Source organism: Myxocyprinus asiaticus, chromosome 18, assembly GCF_019703515.2.
Source record: "Myxocyprinus asiaticus isolate MX2 ecotype Aquarium Trade chromosome 18, UBuf_Myxa_2, whole genome shotgun sequence".
Classification (NCBI taxonomy): Eukaryota; Metazoa; Chordata; class Actinopteri; order Cypriniformes; family Catostomidae; genus Myxocyprinus; species Myxocyprinus asiaticus.
Window position 1 is genome coordinate 32368942 of NC_059361.1, and position 17003 is coordinate 32385944.

The 17003-nt window shown below is 37.1% G+C and overlaps 1 protein-coding gene across 3 annotated transcripts in view; it reads left to right on the top strand.

The window, feature by feature from the left end:
- The window catches only part of LOC127456240 (protein FAM107B-like), a 48158-nt gene that overhangs the window by 6298 nt on the left and 24857 nt on the right, over window positions 1-17003 (top strand). The window contains exons 2-3 of one of the 3 annotated variants that reach the window (XM_051724632.1): window positions 12275-12349; window positions 15174-15351. In XM_051724632.1, the coding sequence (XP_051580592.1) occupies window positions 12346-12349; window positions 15174-15351 (182 nt within the window). In that variant the 5' untranslated portion in view covers window positions 12275-12345. Of the gene's footprint in view, window positions 1-12274; window positions 12350-13414; window positions 13580-15173; window positions 15352-17003 lie in introns of those variants that run through there. The other 2 variants (XM_051724631.1, XM_051724633.1) reach the window with 2 other exon arrangements.

The following is a 17003-nucleotide window of genomic DNA, read 5'->3' on the forward strand; positions in this document are numbered from 1 at the left end:
GTGGGGTTGGTGGATGAGAAGAACAGGAAGTAGATTTTACTTCTTACTGTTAGTACCACAATTAGGTGACCACAAAAATGAGTAAAGGCAAAAATGAGTATGCTTATCAGTAGGGGGTTGATGAGACAGATGTTTGAACACCAGTGATGCACCAGTGTTGTATACAGGGTGGTAGATTTCAGTTTCTTCTAGTAAAGATAACATAAATGTTGAACATTTGTACTTATTTGTTTCTTGAATCAGGAACAATAATACATTTTGTTTCACTGGTGTCACTGTGTCCCTTATTTTTTGTGTGAAGATAGCATTTAAACATGCACATGCATGCCTTTCAACTTCCTTCGTGAATATGATCTGTCATTTTTTGTTCATTGGTAAATTCACAGAGAAGAAGAGAATATGTATTTGTCTATATGTGTATTCTACAAGCTAAACGTCTTATAGCGCTTCACTGGAAAAAGTTGGTGAAAAGGTTTTTTTACTTTTCCCTACACTGTTGGTAGGTCCATTGGTAGCCGTGTGCGGCCAACAGCTGAGACTCTTCCTTAAAGTCTTTCATTTCACGTCGTTTCATTTGTCGCTAACGAGAGGAACGTCTGCACCTCGTTTATTGACCACGGCATGGTTTTGTGCACAGCCATTTCTTTGTATAATTCGAAAGTCACGTGAACAAATGATATTGCTGTCGCTGTTGCTAACTTGAAAACTAGCGGGTTGATGTCCCGTGTCGTTCCACAGGGCTTAATTCTTGGCCCTGTTTTGATTTCTCTATATATGCTTCCTCTGGGCTCCATTTTTAACAGATACGGAGTGTCCTTTCATCTCTATGCTGACAACACCCAAATTTATCTCCCTTTAAAGCGTGACAACAAACATGCCTTACAGCCCATATTAGACTGTTTAGATGAACTCAAATTATGGCTTACAAATAACTTTTTAAAGCTGAATGAGAGTAAAACTGAAATCATCCTGTTTTGCTCAAATAACAACAGTGCATGTGATTTTGACCTAGACTCTCTCTCAGCTTATAGGACCGTGTGCGCTAGGAACTCTGTGTTCAGTTTGACAGCAACCTACATTTGATAAATAGATAAGCGCTGTGGTAAAATCATGTTCTTATCATCTTCGTTTGTTAACTAAGGTTATGCCATTCTTGTTTGAAACAGTGATCCATGCTTTTGTTACTTCTCGCCTGTATTACTGTAACTCGCTTTACATTGGTGCCCCTTATTCGTCTATTTCACGTCTTCAGCTTGTTCAAAATGCTGCGGCTATGCTCCTTAAGGGGAAACGCAAATTTGAGCACATCACACTGGTCTTGATTTCATTGCACTGGCTTCCTGTTAAATTTAGAATTGATTTAAAAATTGTATTGTTTGTATTTAAATCTCTCCATAACCAGGCGCCACAGTACACAGTACTACAGCCAACTTGCTGCACCCGTACACTCCATCAAGATCTCTTAGATCTGGTGAATCTGAATTGCTTTGTGTTCCCAGGTCTAAACTTAAGAATAGTGGTGATCGTGCCTTTGCTGTTGTTGGACCTAAGCTATGGAACAGTCTTCCGGCACATATTAGAACTGCCTCAACTATCTCGGCTTTTAAAACTAAATTTAAAACGTATCTATTTTCCTTGGCTTTTAACATTCCTTGAACTTTTTTGTTTTGATCTTTGTAAGTTTATTGTTTATTGTTATTACATGTCTTGATTGTTGTCTTTTTATATATTGTGCAGAACTTTGGTCAACCTCAGTTGTTTTTAAATGTGCTATATAAATAAACATCGATTGATTGATTGATTGATTGATTGATTCTAAATAGTCTCTGGTGCAACTTCAAGGTAAAAGCGCTTCACATGTGCTATAAGTAAATGTCTTATTCACTATGCACTGTATGTATGTAAAGGACCTCTGTTCGGTCGGGAAAGGAGGAGGCAGGAGCCGGATACACATTCAACAAGACTTTAATTAACACAAACGCTGAACTGAAAGCATAATATCACACCATAATCACACACGAACACTGCTGCATGTGTGTGTGTGTCTCTCTCTCTCTCTCTCTCTCTCCGGCGTCCCTAGCTCCTCCTTTATCACTCTTCTGCTGATTGGGCAACTCCGCAACGGATGTGCATCCTCACGGCCCAGCCACACCCTTCTCCTTGTCACAATGTACAATTGGTTTGATTCTGTATTTTTTGAGCATATAGGATTGTTAATGTATTTACTTTTAGTAAATGCGACATGCCATCCATGGTTGCTGGACTACTGTGTGTACTGTTATTTCTTCTAACTAATATATTAACAATTTCTTAATGTGCAAATAAATTACAAAAATTTGATGACTAAACAGAAATCAGAAGAAACTGCTATCTATCATTTAAAATACAATATTATTTTTTTAGATTCTTTTTTACAAAATTTTGTGTGAAATTGAGTAAATATAGTGCTAAATAAGAGTTTAGTATTTTTTTTTTTTTTAGCAATTTATGTTTATATTATTTACTATATTAAATTGTGTGATATAGCAGCATTGTATCGGCGTATCGGCCTCCCTGCTCTCTGGATATCGGCACTGGCCACTAAAAAGGCCATATCGGTCGACCACTATTTTTGACATCCACTGCCACCGGAGAGCAGCACAAGGTAAAGTCAGTGATTCTGTTATTGTATTTTATTAGTTCCAGAGAGTGAGAGTCTGTCAGTCCAGATGCACTGTTCTCTGTTTGACCTGATTTGAGTGTTTATTCGAGTATATCAGTTCTCCTCTCCACTGGAGCAGAGACTTGAACACAATCCCCAATGCAATGCCCAGGTGGGTCAACATTGTTACAGATGGCATGAGTATGAGCGCTGTGTTGGTGTTTGCCTCTGTGTGAGCATATGGGCTGAATCAGTTTTTATTGTTATTTGTAGTTCTAATGAGCTGTACTTTGTACATGTGACTTGTTTTAATTATATGGACAATAGACAGGCTTTTAGTATTCAATCCTATTGTTAAAGAGGGTCAAGGAGTAATTATTTTCCTGATTCAGAGTACTGTAAACTTTGTCAGTTCAAACCAGTCTGGCCATTCTCTGTTGACCTCTCTCATCAACAAGGCGTTTCCTTCCACAGAACTGCCGCTCACTGGTTGTTTTTTGTTTTTGGCACCATTCTGAGTAAACTCTAGAGACTGTTGTGTGTGAAAATCCCAGGAGATCAGCAGTTACAGAAATACTCAGACCAGCCCATCTGGAACCAACAATCATGCCACAGTCCAAATCACTGAGATCACATTTTTCCCCATTCTGATGGTTGATGTGAACATTAACTGAAGCTCCTGACCCATATCTGCATGTTTTTATGCACTGCACTGCTGCCACATGATTGGCTGATTAGATAATCGCATGGATGATTGTTGGTGCATGGTCATGCGATTGATTAAACGGGAAAGGAGGACTGATTTTCACTTCAAGCAAATTGGTAAGTGCTTTTTGCATTGTTATAGCAACATTAGGAGTTTTTTAAGTGTAATCAATTGCATGATCATGCAGAACATCTCGTGTTTTTAAATCCATAAGGATCTCTTTCTCAATGGCAATACCAGCAGTGATGACAGCCGACTTCGATCTCGCGCTCATCGCTTTCAAATAATGTACATCACTTAAAGCGTGATTGTGTCACTCAAGGCCAGCTAGAAGGCCTGGACTGGGACATATCCTAAAGACCACACCCACCAAGAACAAATAAATCAGTCTGATTGGCTGATGAATCTGACAATCTGACTTTAGATGCCTATTCACTTGCACTGTTGAGGGATTCTGTGGAAATTCTGAAGGCCTGACGGGGTGGAGCTCAGACTCACGCGCTGCTTTGGGAGCATGGCTTCAGGTATGCGATTGGTGAAACAGTTGTCACACTTTGCTGTAAGCATCGAGGAATAACTTCTGATTGGATAAACGTTTTTTGCTATTTGTTTGTAGATGAATTAGGAGTGGAAAGCCATTGAAAATACATTTCAGTGAGAATGAAAGGATGAAAAAATATGTATTTATTAGGCCATTTATTATGTTACGCCAGCAGAGAAGGCTTTGCTGGCCCTGAGAAATCGCCACTGAGTGTATGTATATCTGAAGTACAGACTTAAAGGAATATTCCAGGTTAAACACAATTTAAGCTCAGTGGACATCTGTGGCATGCTGTCAATTTCCACAGAAACTAAAATTGACTCATCCCTCAATTTGTTAAATCAAACAAACAACAAAAAGAAAACATGTCCAGAAATGCACTTACAGTGGAAGTAAATGGGGCAACCATTGTATGCTTGTCCCATAGACTTCAATTGCACGTGGATAACTGTCAATGCATTTTTTGTTTTTATAAGCTGAGGTACCAGTCAAAATTATTTGCTGTGAATATCCTGGAATATTCTTTTTTAAGGTTTAAGACCAGTTTCTGCTCTGTAAATCATCAATGGTGGTCTGAGTGAAGGGAAAATTGACGGTGCATGAGAAAATGAGGGGTAGAAACAAATCATCTAGAGAGGAAAGTTGATACGAATTGATACCTCTGTGGTCTATAGGACTGGCGGGGTGGAAAGTGGGGTGGGGGATGGTGCTCAATGCCTTTATTGCGGGAAATAAAGGGTGGTTCACCAATAAGGTTTGAGTTGAGATTGCTCTTAGGAAAGGGTGTAAAGATTTTGATGGACAAAGTTGTATAAATTCAGTAGAAGTAAATGCAGTATAACGAATAGGTGAAAGTGACAGCAATAATGTGCTAATGAAAAGGTTTTTGGATTGGGGAGGGACTAATATACCCCCCTGCTGGGTTAAACTGTGCCCAATGAGGGTCAGATGGTGCAATAGACTACCAGCTGCTCCCTTCCTCCCTGCATGTCTCTATGCCTAATGAGAGGTTCAAAACAGGGGAACAAAGAAGTGGCATCCTTTCTACGTCCTCCTTGTGTGTGTTTCGCGTGCATGTGCATGAATCTCACAGATACCCTATTTTATAAAATGTGAACACAATGGCTAGGGATTTTTCAGGGTTTGTGTCTGTTTCCTGTTATTGCAGTCCCATGTCTTTGCCCAAGGATTCTGTGTGCGTGTGGATGGGCTTGTGTATTGAAGATGGGAGGGGAAACCGAGGGTGATTGATTGGGGTGTGCACGCCCTCTGGTCTGTCCTTTTATATTGTAGGTTGTAAAATGACCAACAAAAATGTATTGGGCTGTATGGAGGCAATAGCTTCTTAAAGCACTTTGTGTAGAAACATGTACTGACATTGCTGATCATGCTATTGGGGTCATGTTTCAAGACTGTGATTTTTGGATGTTTAGAAAGCAATAGCCACATGGCTTTTAGAAAAAAACCTCACAAACCATGAACTAACTACATAAACATAAACCCTAATTTCATTTAGAAATGGTCTGGGTAGCACCCTTATGGCTGGTGTTAAAAGGGAGAGGTGTTTATTTAACATGAAATTAATATTAACCCTATTTACTTTATTAATACATGTTCTTGGCCTTATCGTAAACGATTCGTCAGCCAAGATCTCTTATTTCTTGGTCCCTCCCCTCTGACCACCTTGATTCCAACAATTCCTGATGGATAAAATCAAGTTCCACTCTACATTGTTTCTTCGTTATTGCTGTTGAATAGCATGTTTCACTCAGAAATGTGTCACATTATGGAAGTAAAATGGGTTGTCAATGCTGACTTAAAATATAATGTTTAGACTTTCTTTTATGCAGCAATGAAAGTGTGTAGGCATCTGAGAACCACCCAATAAAAGTTACATAAAAATATAACTTCAAGAGTTAGTTCACAATGAGTTAGTTTTCAAAAATGAAAATTCTGTCATCATTTACTTGCCCTTATGTCTTTCCAAACCTGTATGACTTTCCTTCTTCTTTGGAACACAAAAGACAAATTTTTCATACATTGAAAGTTACGACTCTCGTGCAATGACTCTCATCCATTTCTTCCATTGTTCGGTAACAGTCTTGTTCAAACAGACATGATTAGTGTGGCCGCTCAAATAAACAGAGCAATATTTTGATGGTGCCACAGTGTTTACACTTTTCGGGGAAAATATCGATGGCTTACTTCTAGTCCTCTTGAAATTTTATGTTTTTAAGCTGTGCACAATAGCACATCAGCTCCAAATGTTTAACACATTAAAGGAATATTCTGGGTTCAATACAAGTTAAGCTCAATTGACAGCATTTGTGGCATAATGTCCACAAAAGAATTATTTTGACTTGTGCCTCCTTTTCGTAAAAAAAGCGAAAATCGAAGTTACAGTGAGGCACTTAGAATGGAAGTGAATGGAGCCAATTTTTTGAGGGTTTAAAGTAGTGGTCGACCGATATGGGTTTTTTAATGGCTGATGCCAATATCCAGAAAGCAGGGTGGCTGATAGGCTGATATAATACCGATGTATCACACAATTTAATATAGTATAACATAAACATAAAATTGCTTATTTAGCACTATATTTACTCAATATTACACAAAATTTTAACTTTGTAAAAATTAACCTAAAAAAAGATTGTATTTTAAATGATAGCAGTTTCTTCAGATTTTTGTTTGGTCATCACATTTTTGTAATTTATTTGCACATGAAGAAATTGTTAATATATTAGTATATATAGTAATATAATATATAGTATATTATATAGATAATAGATAGTCTAGCAACCATGGATGGCATGTGCGCATTAGTAGTCGCATTTTCTCACAAATTACCGAATCAAACCAATTGTACATACAGAGCATAGTGAAATGACATTTATTCATAGCGCATGTGAAGCACTTTTACTTTAAAGAGCCCATATTATGCTCATTTACAGGTTCATAATTTTATTTTGGGGGACTACTAGAATAGGTTTACATGCTTTAATGTTCAAAAAACACATGACTTTTCTCATACTGTAAATTGCTGCAGCACCTCTTTTCACCCTCTGTCTGAAACGCTGTTTTATCTCCTGCCTCTCTAACCCCCCCCTTCCGAAAAGCCCAGTCTGCTCTGATTGGTCAGCTGGCCCAGTCTGTTGTGATTGGTCAACCGCTTAGAGTGTGTGTCAGAAATGTAACGCCCCTTACCATAACCGAGTTTCAGCTTAAAGTAGCCCTTAGGCGGGCATTATGCTTATGTGTTACATAGTGACCTAGCTAAGTCATGTAAGTAAGTAATGGCTGGACTGCAAACCAGGCGTTTCAGGCAGTTCAGGAGTAGGGCTGCAACTAACGATTATCTTGATAATCGATTAATCTAACGATTATTAGAACGATTATTCGACTATTCTGCGATCATTGCAACGATTAATAATTTGCTCTTAACCGATTATTCAGCTTGAGCCTCGACTTAAAAGGTTGTATTAAACGTGCTTACTAACAGTAAAGAGGACAAAATCATTTTTTAAAAAATATCTCTAAATGACATTCACTGAATTAAAGGGAAAAATACTTTTTAAATTTAATTCAGTAAAGAAATTCACTGCAAAAAATCCTATTGTTATCAAGTGTTTTTTGTCTTGTTTTCCATTTAAAATGGTCAAAATCCTTAAAACGAGACACATATTCAGACTTGCTTTAAGAGAATGTATCTTATATATAAGTATATTTTGTATATAAGTGTATTTGTTTCACTTGGTTATACTTCTGCAAGTGCAGTTAAGACAAATTATACTTATATTCAAGATCTATTCTCTAAAAGCAAGTCTAAATATCTTATATGCTGCTTCTCAGGTGAATGCATCTTTTTTTAAATGGTTTTTAGATATTTTAAAATATTTGTATTTTTAATATTATATTCAACATTCTCAGATAACAGTTTATCGCGAGTCATCACGTAATAATCTAGCTGCATTAAGCGAGCGCGCTCGAGGGATGAGTGTTCCCGCGACAGAGAGTGCATGAGCCGGGTGCAGTTTCAATCTCTCCCCCTTAGATCAGGACACTTTGCGCAACTCGGAAGAGGCGCTGACTGCACAGAGAAATGCCAGTTTCGGAGTTTGTAATTATTTACATGATCTGCTTCGTATTATTTGAACTTTAATAAAGCTATAATGCATTAAATTTAACTGCATTTAAAATGTAACGCCGGGGTGTTTCCTTTAAAGACGCTCGACGCGCAAGTTTTGCTTCAGCGAAGCGGTTCTCCGGCTCCACTTATTCCACAACGAGAGTGCTTCTCTATTTACTTATTGCTTTTTTTGTATAATTCCCTCATACTTTGCGATCTACTTCACCTAAAGCTGTTTGGAAAGTTTGGAGTGCTTCTGGACTATGAGCTGTCTTTTCTTCCTCTCCTCAGTCTGGCACGAACTGCAGTGCTGCTCTCACGCATCATCATTAGAGTTTAAAACGACTATTCGACAACGGAAATTTTTGTCGACAATTTTTTATTGTCGACGTTTTCGATAACGTCGACTAATCGTTTCAGCCCTATTCCGGAGCAGTGTTGCCGTGGACTTTGTGCTTTGTAACTTTGTAGACATTTTACATGCACAAACAGCTATATTACACACTAAATGGAAGGTAAAATCCCAAAAAGCATAATAGGGTCTCTTTAAGGTTGCACTCACGTGTTCGTTCGGATCCAGCAATCTCCTGACAGTTTAAATGGGCTGAATGACCTGCTTGGATTGTCACGGACTGGCCATCATGATTTATGAATAAGAGGAACTTTTGATCCTGATCCTGAAGTATTAATTCTGGCTAATTGGATATGTGCTTCAGAGGAAGACGTATGAAGAGTGCTCGAATGGAAGAAATGGCTGGATTTTCATGAGGATCGTGAATTACATCTGTTTAAATGAGATATCTGCATATTTGCAGACAATATGATAGAAGTATGATATTTGCCTTTTTATCATTAGACAAGAAAGTTAAAAGTTACAGGGAAATGCTGAGGAGAGGCTGACAGAAAACGTGGCTTAGAGGAAGAAATACTGTATGAGCGCTTCACAGGATGCTGGATTTCCTAAAGTTTTGTGAGGTTTGTTTATTACATAGGTTTAAATGAGATATCCGCATATTTGTATTATATTAGTTTCATTTTTATTTATTTATTTATTCCCCCCCTTTTTCTCCCAATTTGGAATGCCCAATTCCCAATGTGCTTTTAAGTCCTCGTGGTCGTGTAGTGATTCGCCTCAGTTCGGGTGGCGGAGGACGAATCCCAGTTACCTCCACGTCTGAGACAGTCAACCCGCGCATCTTATCACGTGGCTTGTTGAGCGCGTTGCCACGGAGACCTAGCGCGTGTGGAGGCTTCACGCCACCCACCGCGGCAACCACGCTCAACTCACCATGCGCCCCACCGAGAACGAACCACATTATAGCGACCACGAGGAGTTTACCCCATGTGACTCTACCCTCCCTAGCAACCGGACCAATTTGGTTGCTTAGGAGACCTGGCTGGAGTCACTCGGCACGCCCTGGGATTCGAGCTAGCGAACTCCAGGGGTGGTAGCCAGCGTATTTTACCACTGAGCTACCCAGGCCCCTCTTATATTAGTTTCATTGATATTTTATGAAGGTAAAATAGTGCCTAAATGATTTGCATTCACAGGAAAGCGTAAATCAGATTGCAAGCGAATTTGTTTTGCGTGCACACAGAACATTTTGTAAAGGTGTAAATCAAGTTACAAGCGTAAGAAAAAAATTATCAGCAATACTTTAATGCTTAAGTGTAATTCATGTGTTGTGAATCTGTAATTTCATATTAACACAAAGTAAATGTGGTCCGTATTCTTCTGACTTCCTTTTTTTCCGCACTTACACTTTTGGCACTGTTTTTGTGCCTAAACATGGTCAGAAACATTGCAAACCTGCAATCAGCAATATGCAAGCAAAGAAAGGGTGTCATGATCAGCAAAACGGATGGACTGCGTAGAATCAGTCTGTATGTGTAAAATAAACTACTGCAAACGTGTAAATGATTTGTGTTTGTGGCATAAATATTTTCCAGAAATAATCTGATATACACTGTTCCATCTTCCCTTTGTTGCGCTCACACTTGGCACGAATGTCTTACTGAAAAGAGTTTTGTGAGTTTTGCTAGCGTGAGGGTGGAGGCGGGTCTACCTGCTTCTAGTAAACAATCAAATGAGGTTTTCCTTGACCAGTGTACACTGACCTGATTGTTTTAATAATGTGACAGACAGCTACTTCTTCATAAGGCTCAGCATCGTTACCTCTGGGCATCTCTCCTCTCTTAAATATTAATTTTTTATTTGTGAGAGTAAAGTTGAGCCGACACCTTTTATTGATATAAATATGATTCTCAATCTGGTGTTCAAATGTTTCTTGTTGTTGCTGTTCATTAGGCTATTTTTATTATATTTACTTTTAATTATCATTGGCAAGGCATTTTGATAAATAGATGGAATTAGATGGTATCACAGAACTCATGCTAGAAAACAGTTTAATAAAGTAAGCCATATTAAACAAAACTCTGAACAGATAGATAGATAGTTTACTTGTATCATTTTCTTTTATAGAATTAATTCTATGAGACCAGCAAGTTCAATCTATCCATCCACACATTTGCCATGCCAATGATAATAAAAAGTAAATAAAATATAATTAAAATAATAAACAGCATCAAGAAGAAACATTTGAACACCAGATTGAGAATCATATTTATATCAATAAAAGGTGTCGGCTCAACTTTACTCTCACAAATAAAAAATGTGTATGTATTAATATTTAAGAGAGGAGAGATGCCCAGAGGAACGATGCTGAGCTTATGTCATGTTATTAAACCAATCAGGTCAGAGTAAACTGGTCAAGGAAAACCTCATTTGGTTGGTTAATAGAAGCAGGTAGACCCGCCTCCACCCTCACGGTAGCAGAACTCTTTTCGGTGAGAAATTTGTGCCAAAAGTGTGAGCGCAACAAAGGGAAGATGGAACAGTGTATATCAGATTATTTCTGGAAAATATTTATGCCACAAACACAAACCATTTACACGTTTGCAGTAGTTTATTTTACACATACAGACTGATTCTACATGGTCAATCCATTTTGCTGTTCATGACACCCTTACTTTGCTTACATATCGCTGATTGCAGGTTTGCAATGTTTCTGGCCATGTTTAGGTGGAAAAACAGTGTCGGAAGTGTCAGTCAGAAGAATACAAACCACATTTATTTTGTGTTAATATGAAATTCACAACACATGAATTACACTTAAGAAAGCATTAAAGTGTTGCTAATCATTTTTTTCTTATGCTTGCAACTTGGTTTACACCTTTACAAAACGTTCTGTGCGTATGCAATTTATTTTTACGCTTGCAATTTTATTTACACTTTCACAAATCTTTCTCTGTGCATGCAAATTTTTCTATCATGCTTTTAACTTCATTTATGCTTTTACAAATCTTACACTGCGCTTGCAAATCATTTAGGCACTATTTTACCTTCATAATATTTGCCTTTTTATCATTAGACAAGACAGTTCAAAGAAACAGGGAACCGTGGCGGGAATCAGCGGCTCTGATATGCAGACCGTTTAAATGAGACTGTATTGCACAGTCTTGCAAATTGTCTATTATTGTAGTATCATGATGGCACGTAACAAAAAAACAAACAAATTGTGACTGGTCGTTTACATGTCTCAGATGCTTAACATGCAAGCAGGCGATTCTCATTGCCCTCGCAGCCCTAAGAAAAAAATCGGCCAAAAAGGGAAATTTATTGGCCGATGTCGATAATTAAAATATTCTGAATATCGTCCGATTTATCGACCTCCACGATATATCAGTCGCCCACTAGTTTAAAGGCAGAAATGTGAAGCTTGTAATTTTTTTTAAAGCACTTACATTAATCATTCTGTTTAAACTTGTGTATTGTTTGAGCTGTGAAGTTGTTCAAATCATAGTTTTTACGGTCATTTTATGGTTTGCGGTATGTCATCATCGCAACGTTATAGTAAAATTGGATATCAATTTAAACAGAAAAGGTAAGTAAGCGATTTTACACTAAAATCATGTTAACACGCATTTTGTTTGTCTTGTGGCTATACTTTTGAAACAGAGATTATTTTAACCTTTACGAATTGGCCCCATTCACTTCCATTATAAGTGCCTCACTGTAACCTAAATTTTTGCCACAGAAAAATTATTTTTGTGGTAATCAACATTATGCCAAAATGCTGTCAATTGAGCTTAACCTGTTTTGAATATTCCTTTAATACAAATTTGTCTGAAGTGCATGATCACACAAATTAATTGTGGCATTAAATGATGAGAAGTCCACACAATGTATATGTCTTTAAGGTGGAACATGGAAACAAACCAAGGACTGGCAAACAGATGCCTGCCTAACACCTTCAAACCTTCAGTACTTAATGAGTGAGTGACTAGACATTTTACAAGCATTCCCTTTATACTTACATGCACAAACACATAGGCCTACACAAGTGCAAAGAAATGCTCTCATGTATTATTGGCAAAATAAAGGAGGTAGTTCTATGCTTAATCTTTCTGAAAGTACATTGAAATGACTTGGAAGTGCTAGTGTGTTTATGCTTTGCTTTGGACACGCCTGTATGTTTAGTATTGTGGTAGTCACCATAGAGAGGTCTGTGCCCTACACGAGGTTGAAAAGTGCAGCTCTGTAATTAAAAGCTGGATATGGGCTTTTTTATTAAACACACTTGTCCAGGAGGTTTCCCTGTGTAGAAAATTATGTGAAAGTAAACCATGCTCGGAATGTTGTTAATACTGAGACAGGCGGTTTAATGGGGTTCAGTTCACATAATAATAGTGCGTGGTTGATTAAGTTTGTTTATAGAAATGTTAGATACTGTATAGTTCACCCAAATAAAATAGTTGTTGTTGGCGGCCTCTAGCGGCCATCAAGCGAACTGCAGCGCGTATATGTTTACTGCATATGGGATAGATTCTTAAACGTCAATGCTTCTTAGATTTATTTTATGCTTGAATTTAAATGCAGTACGATATCTTTTCTATAATAATGACAGTGTATGTGAGATAACCTTTTAACTTGGCTTCATCTAAACATTTCAACTTTGTGTTCTCTCAACGAATGATGTAGCCTAATTTTAAATGGCTATTAAAATGATAATGCTACATTGTGTCATATGGATTTATGAGCACTTTGAAACGGTGCATTCTGTACTCTTAATGTAGAAGCACTCTGGATACATTTCTGTAGCCCCTCAATGTTTAATATTTTCCTTCTTGGTACAATATCCAAAGTTTCCCCCATATTTGGAAGAATACCTGTGTGAATTTCTCTGTTGGGAGTGTTCACTGTGTTTGATGTGTATTTCAGGCAGGAGTCTTTAATGTTTATAATGTGGTAAAAGGTTAACCGGGATGTTTGAGGGAGCTGCTCTGTCAGGATTGGGTGGGCTGTGTTAGGTAATAAAGACATCAGGCAGAGTCAGAAGAAAAGTGTGCTGTTTATAGAGCGCTGCGTTCAGTCACAGAGATACAGAGCTGAGAGATTCATCTGTTTAACTGAGGAAAGTACAGTGTTCACCTTAGTTTTTTAATAACACTCATTTGCAAAGATGACTACCATGTTCAGATACCCTGTGTTTCCAGTCCTTCCAGGTGAGATTTTGGGCATCAAATGCATGCGGGTAGTTGATAAATAACATGGATATGCACTTTTTTTCCCCAACATCAAGATTGTAGGTTACATTTTGTAGGCTGTATATATGTATAAGGGAAAATGTTAGTTTTAGGTGCTGTAACTGGTCACAATGATCACAAATTTACCTTTTATCTGTTTTGCGATTCATTTAAGTAGCCTTTTGGTGTGAATTATTATTATTTTTAATTTTTTTTTAAAGTGCTAATATTTCATGTGGAGTCTCAATAATGTATGTAAAATATAATATAAAAACTGCATGTAAAAATGCTGTTTGAAATGATGTTTGAAATTTTATGTCAGTTACCCATGTACTGAGTTATGTTAATAACCTAGATGTACTTAATGATGTTTTGGAGCTCATAATTGCACATATATGTGTTATATATTGTTTTATAATATATTGTTCCCACTATAGTAATTAATTATACAGTAGAAACATGCAATATGTGTGACGTGCACTGATGTAAAGTGTCATCAATTGCTGTTTATCAAATATATTCTACAAATCGTTTATAAAGTTGATTCAGGATCGTAATGGGCACAAAGCTGCGTGCTAAATGATACATGCTTGTTTGTTTTGTTAATTTAAAATTAGTGTCAACCATATGCCTGTAAACAGAGAACCATGTGAGATAATCTGTTTAATGATATGATAATATGAGAGCATTTCCTGATATCAAAGTTTCAGTGAAAGCAAAAGTATGGATTTGATTATTATTTTATTGCTTTATATTTTTATTACAGATTATACAGGTAGTTTTTTCTTAATAGATTATATGTAAATACTCTTGTCAAACTCTTGACTTATTCTTTTCACATGCCATATTTATCTTATAATGTTTATATGGAGTGTGACTCATTATGTCACTTGCAAATGAAGTGCTGATTGATGTGTTTATCAATCGAAAACAGTTTATGATGTTTTTGTCATGATTGCAGTCTGTATGCATGCAGTTTTAGTTTGCAATCTGCAATAAGTTGCATTTAGTTACAGTTCCTTATTCATCAGATCAGTTACTGTAACTTTAATAAAAGAATAAATGGCCACATTTTTCATCTGATCTCTACACTGAGTGCATCAACTCCTGGTTATGTTATAATAGAACCAGTGTCAGAAATTAACTTTTTTTTAAAGGGGCAATATTTACCCCTGGATTTAATTTTCAGGGGCATTTTTTTTTCTTTTATGAGGGCATATTTGTCTCATCCGTTTACTTCAATTTAATCAATTCATTAATACAAATTGTCAAGATTTTGAATTAAGTTAGAAAGAAGATTTAGAATTTACTACCTCTTACCCTAAAAGTTCAATTAACATGCAACAGCCAACATGTGAATAACAAGGACTGTAATAAAATATTAAGAACTATATCAGATGCTACAAATAAAAAGCTAAATAATTTCATTATTTTGCCCCTGCATTTTGAATTGTGGGGGCATATTTGTCATCTTTGGTGGCATTTTTGCCATGAGCCCCCATTCATTTCTGACCCTGAATAGAACCTATAATAGATGAAGAATTTTAAGTCTCTCTCTCTCTCTCTATGGCAGTTCTGGACCAGACAGAAGTACCAGAAAGACTGTCCCGTGTGCGGAGCATAATGGCCGAGCCAGACTATATGGATGGGGACAGTGATGAACTCATTAAACCCCAGAAACTCATCAACCCGGTGAAGACTTCCAGAAATCATCAGGATTTGCACAGAGAGCTCCTCATGAACCAGAAAAGGTGATGCACCTTAAAGGGATAGTTAACCCAAAATTGAAAGTTCTCTCATCATTTACTCCCCTTCATGTTGTTCCAAAGCTGTATGGACTTACTTTCTTCCATGGAACACAAGAGGAGATGTTGAACAGAGTGTTAGCATCAGTCACCATTCACTTTCATTGTATGGAAAAAAACATGCAAAAAGTGAATGGTGATTTAGACATCTCCTTTCGTGTACCTCTTCCCTCATTGCATCTTGGCTCTCATTTGTGAAATGCATCCTTTTTTTCTTTTTTTTTTTTTTTTGCTACGCCCCCACCCTACTGCAATCTTGTTTCCTCCTCTCACATTCATATGTGCATCATTATCATCACCACTGCGGTGATGAGTCTTGGCAAAACACTTTGTTCAGAACATGCTGTGTGGCCATGTGAGTGATGTGACCATATATAAACTATGTTGTGGAGGACTTAAAAGCCAGGGTGGGTCTTGTTTCAACCTGAAGGGGGTTAATTTTGCATGTACATTATTCAGGTTATTACACTACTACAAAACAGATAAATGCACTTGAAATATTGATTTGAATTGAAATAATTGTATTGTGTTTGAAGATAGAGTCTATGAGGTGATATACAGTATAAGATAAAACTAGCACAGCTGTGTAGGTAATCGGTTGCCTTGAACAAGTTTAGCAGTCATTATAGAAAATATTTAACTGTAGAATGCTGCGATTGACCAATCAGAATCAAGTATTACAGATCCATGTAGTAAATGCCTAGATGTCTTCCTTATGTGCCACATAAAGATCAATTTCAGCTGTTCCACTGTTGCATAATTAACAAATGGGTTCTTGAAAAGTAAGAGTCAGTTTGAAAATTGATGCTACCCTGAGGACATTCTGGGTAAGATGAATGATTTCTCCCTGTCAGATCCATCTGTGTTTGTGTGCTGTATCTAGGTAGACGGAGGCCAGGAAAAAAACGCACTGGAAACAATAAGTTTGAGTCATTCGTTCTAGCCTTCTCTTTCTTTCTCTTTTTTTGTTTCGCGCTCATTGGTAGTAGTGGTTATGAACAGTGGCAGCAAGGAGGACACATACTCCCGACTATGTAAACCTTTTTTTTTTTTTTTTTTTTAATTTGGAAGTTATTAGGAAGATCCCTCGGAGGTAGATGTTGTTCTCGCAGCATTAATGTGAATAAGAATGGATAAGTCACAGCAAAAGTCCTAAAAGTCAGTTACCAAGATGATTATATAAACTGCTGTCAACTTACTCTCACCTCCTACTTCAGTTGTTATTAGTTGAACATGAAGAGATGATTGTGTCCCCTGCAGTTCAGTGCTGAAATATTGTAGTATTCCAACAGAAAAGGGCCAAATTCACCCAAAAATGAAGATTCTGTCATCATTTACTCACCCTCATGTTGTTCTAAACTTGTATGACTAAATCTTCAGTGGAACACAAAAGGAGATATTAGGCAGAATACTAGCCTAAGTCACCAATAATTTACTAAATTAAAATGATCAGTCCAAATGTAAATACTAAATTGCACCTGATTAAAATTTGTACAAATGTTGGTGTTTGCTCTTGGGTGATATTTCATACTGGTTTAGCTTCTATGGTATTTAAATTCCACTATATAAAGACTGCAACTGATTTTTGTATAATGTTT